Below are 4453 nucleotides of genomic sequence, written 5' to 3'. Positions count from 1 at the left end.
TAAAAAAAACAAAAAAAAAAAAAAAAAAAGTGAGATATTGCAGAATGAGGCAGGAGGATTACTGGGAATTCGAGGCCAGTCTGGGCTACCTAGTGAGTTCAAGGCCAGGCTGAACCACAGAGCAAAACCCTTTCTCAGAAAAACAAAACAAAATAAAAAGCAGGATACTGCATGTGGCATCTTCACAGCTGCACAACAACCCAATCCCAGAACATCGCCCCACCCCCATGAAAACCCCATAGCCATTAGCGGTCATTCCCTGTGTCTTCTTCATCCCTGACCACTTCAGGCCCACTTTCCTCTCTGCAGATCTACCTACTGTGGGCACTTCCCAGGAGTGGAGCCAAACAATCTGCTCTGTTCAGTGTTGGGCACATGTCACTCAGCACCCTGCTGTTGAGCTCCCACACCAGCACACCTCAGCGATTTATTGCTTTTCATGGCTGAACAGTATTCCGTGTCCTTCTGTCAACTGGGAGATGTGTGGGTTCTTTCATGTGTGTGTGATACTTGGGATGGAACCAGGGCTTCAAACTGGGCTACATCCATTTCTTTATTTTTGAAACAGGGTCTCACCAAGTCACTCAGTTGCCTGGTCTGGGCTTGAACCTGCCATCCTCCTGCCTCAAAACTACCAGAGTGCTGGATGACAGCCATGGGCTACCACACCCAGCTTACTTCTACCTTTTCACTTTGATGAGTAATGCACTATGAACATTTCTGTGCAAGTTTCTGTGTGGCATTTGATTTTATTTCTCTTGGGCAAATGCCGAGGAGTAGAGCTGGCATATAATCTGGTGACTCTGTTTAATCATCTGAGGAACTGCCAGACTGGTTCCCAAAGTGGCCACACCGTTCCCAGCAAGCGGCATATAAGGGCCCTGACTTCACAGCTGGAAGGGTCTGGGGCTGACTGCAGGCTGGGTATGCTCAGAGGTCTGAGGCAGCCTGGACCAGCACCTCCCTAATGACTAGTGACACTGAGCATCTTTCAGGTGTTAGTGCTTACTGTTTTGTTTTGGATTTTTGTTTGTGTTTTGTTGAGGGGCAGCACTGTGATCTCATTTGCCCTGGCACCCCCACTGCTCTGCTCCCTATTCCGGTGGCTCTGGAGCTCAGAGGAGTTAAGAAACCACCTCAGCTCAAATGACCATAAGAAAAGCAGCACACACCTCAAGCCTGAATCTGAAGGGCTCCTCACCAGCCTGGGCCAGGTGGGGGTATGGACACTGCGATGGGGACAGCGGCAGCTGCTGACCTCCAAGGGGACACACAGGTTCCAGCTGAGCTCCCCCAGCAAGCAGGCACCTCCCCGTCATAATCCTCCGCACTGTCACCCTCCACCCACCAATACTGTCTTCCCTCAGGGACCTTCTGGGTGCCCCTCAATGCCCCACAGGCAGAGAGGTGCTGCCCTGGCCTGACCTCAGCCCTGTCCCCCGCTGATACCCCCACCTCGCAGGACTCCTGCCCTTCCCAGTGCCCAGAGCTGGGATCTCAGAAATGAACAATCCTGCCTTTTAAATCCAGTCTGAGGCTCATAAACAGGCCCAGGGGCACAAAGACAGACACCCAGGCAGCACCCACACATCAGAGCCACCCCAAGGTAGGGCAAGGTGGTCATAGGCCCAGACGCCTGCCACTTTGGGTTCCTTCCTGAGCCTCACAAATGGCCACCATCACCAGGAGCCCACCAGTCACCCTGCCACTGCCCTCTCCTGCCCTGTGTTCCCTACAGTGCATGGGGGCTGCACCAGCTGACCCCATTTGTCCTGGGAGGCTCCTCAGCCTCAGGGAGCCTCTCCTCCAGGCCACGCCCACCCCAGGCTGCACATAGGACCTCAGGAGCCAACAGGAGCCCAATGTGGGGGTCGCAGACTGATCTGTAGATCACGAAGGCACTGGGCTCTGAGTATCCCAAGGAGCACTAGGCAAGGAGTCCAGCCCCACTCCACTGGCCCAGCCACCTCAACCCACACCACAGCCTGTGGTACTTGCTGCCCCTCATGGAGGGCTCCAGTGTGTGCTGCAGAAACAAGGTGAACCCAGGTCACAGGACTGTCACCACTGGACCCCTTCCAGGACCCAGCCTGGGGAGCCTTCCCATCCCACATCCCCCAATGCCTCCCCTTACTATGCCCCAGCCATGGTGGACAGCAGTGACCCAAGTGGCACTGGAGACTGGATTTTGTGTGCCCCCCACCACACCAGCTACTAAGTAGGAAGACACAGCCAAGTCTGGCCCACCCTGTTCCTAGGGTTGTCAGGAGAAGAAGCAGGGGTCAGCATAGGTCACCCCTCAAGGGTGAGCTGTGGGGTGGGGCCGGCTCTGAGCAGAACAAAGCTGCTCCCCACTCTCCTCCTTGAGAGAGGCCAGAGGTCATCTTCAGATGATGGGGACTGTGGCTTCCCCTGGCACTTTCCGCTTCTGCCTGGTCCACACACAATGGGTGCCTCCCTGAGCTCCCTGGGTGTGCCTGCTGCCTACCTGCTGAGAAGATGTGGCCTGCCACAGCCAGGAATGCATCAGTCACCACAGGCTCTGACTGCAGGGAGATGTGCAGCTGGCGGGCCACGTTGCGGTACACGCTGGGCCGGATCTGCTCCAGCTCGTCCCCTGGTGGACACACAGGTGGGTCAGAGGTGGCTCATGTATGGCCCAGCCAGGCTGGCTGGGGACCCCATGACCTCCAGCCTGACCCCTACCTGACTTCACTCAGCCCCAACTCCACCACCCTCATTCTCACATCCACTTTGTGACCCCACCTGACTTTGCCTGCTACCCGCAAGCTCAGCCCCTAGGGTCAAAGAGACCCATGAGCACTGGGCCCTGAGGAAAAGCCCCCAGAGCTGAGCTGGCTGGGCCGGTGGGGCGAGAATCCGTCGGAGGAGCGTGGGCTGTGCCCGCTAGTGACTCAGGCGGGCAACAAGCAGACAGGCAGGCAGCTGAGCTGCTAGGGCGGGCGGCAGGAGGGCCAGGCAAGCAGCCAAGGCCCAACCTGGGGAGGGGCAGGCATCAGAGACCACACAGGTAGGCAGAGCTGCCCCCTCCCAGCACTTTGAAGGGGCTCCTGACCTAGTCCTCTGGGTGAACCTACTCAGAGAGGCCAAGCCCGGCGCAGGCTGCAGCACGGCACCCTCTCTAGCCTGGTCTCCTGGACATGCGTGCCTGGCTCACTGGGGAGGAAACAACTCCCATGCCTGACACCCTGAAGGCTGGGGCACCCTTGGCACAGGGTGCAAGCACTGGGGAGACAGTGCCGGGAATTCCACACAGCCCCCAGCTTGGGTGTCCCCAGCCCAGCCACTTCACCAGCAAAGCAAACAGGGAAATGCTGCTGACCTGACCATGCAGTGATAAAGGCCAGCTGCACTCCATCTAAGTAATTAAACTCAGGAGAAGGAGCAGAATCCAGAGGCCAGCCAGGGGCGGGGGTGGCATGGAAATTCCCAAGGCTGGCCTGGCTGCCCCCCAGCACAGACCTTGGGGGCCCCGGGAGATTTGCCCCAGGGCAGAGCTGCAAGGACTGACTGCTCTCTGCTTGTGGCTGTGGGGGCCCACTGCAGGGAAGGCAGCCGGGCAGCAGGACAAAAACAAGCCAAATCCCCTGGGATCCCCTCAGCTATCAGATGTGCTTACCTGAGGGTGGGGAAAACATGAGGTGCTGTTTGCTGAGAGGACAGAGGAGACACAAACCAGCCTGGCCACACAGCAGCTTGGCCAGAGACAGTGGGCTGTGGCCCTTAAGGAGTCCTACTCAACAGACTGGGCACTCGCAGCCTGGCCAATCCCCCAAGCAGACCAATCCCCCAACCAGTCCCTGCTGGCCCCCAGGATACTGTTTCTCACACTCCTGGGCAAGCTGAGTCTACACAGCCCTGCTCCCAGGGACCAGCACAGCACACAGATGCAGGGTCCACAGCAGAGCACAAAGCACACAGTGTTGGCCCAAGAAGAGGCGACCTGGTCGACAGCACTGGCTACCACCCACCCACCACTCAGGGCCCTTTTCTGGTCACCTCCCTTCCCAGGCACCGCCAGACCTGAGTAGGGGTGGCTGAGGGTCTGTCTGTCCAACCCTCCCCTGTGGTCCAGACATTGGGGAAGGTGCAGAGAGTCCCGGGCCTATGACCCCAGAGACAAGTGCCCCAAGTCTCCCCGGGGAGCTGGGGAGGTCTTCAAATGCAGGGGAAAGAGCAGTGTGGGATTTCAGCCAGCAACTGAAAGTCCTATTTTCCAAAACAAACACGGGGCACGTGGTCCCACCGAGGATCTCAGCGCCCCGCTGAGTCCAAAGGTCACTCCGAGGCTCAGCCACTAAATCAGGCGAGCTTTAGTTTTCGAGCTTTAGTTGTCCGCTGGTGAGGCCAGGATGCCCGCCCGGCATAGGGACGCGCGGGGTAGACAGAGGCCGCTAGGGCGCACTCACCCAGGCGCAGCAGCACAGTGCAC

General features: G+C 58.1%; 1 protein-coding gene across 1 annotated transcript in view; it reads right to left on the bottom strand.

Moving 5' to 3' along the window:
• The window catches only part of Bok (BCL2 family apoptosis regulator BOK), a gene marked incomplete at its 5' end in the record, with an annotated part of 8075 nt that extends 3626 nt beyond the window's left edge, over positions 1-4449 (bottom strand). Inside the window, 2 exons of the mRNA XM_010606680.3 lie at positions 2489-2617; positions 4431-4449. Of these exons, the coding sequence (XP_010604982.1) occupies positions 2489-2617; positions 4431-4449 (148 nt within the window). The remainder of the gene's footprint in view (positions 1-2488; positions 2618-4430) is intronic.
• Positions 4450-4453: the final 4 nt, after the last annotated feature.

This window comes from Fukomys damarensis, unplaced genomic scaffold, assembly GCF_012274545.1.
Source record: "Fukomys damarensis isolate Sample0158 unplaced genomic scaffold, DMR_v1.0_HiC HiC_scaffold_16, whole genome shotgun sequence".
In the NCBI taxonomy this organism is placed as follows: domain Eukaryota; kingdom Metazoa; phylum Chordata; class Mammalia; order Rodentia; family Bathyergidae; genus Fukomys; species Fukomys damarensis.
This window is presented reverse-complemented; position numbering and strand designations above follow the sequence as displayed.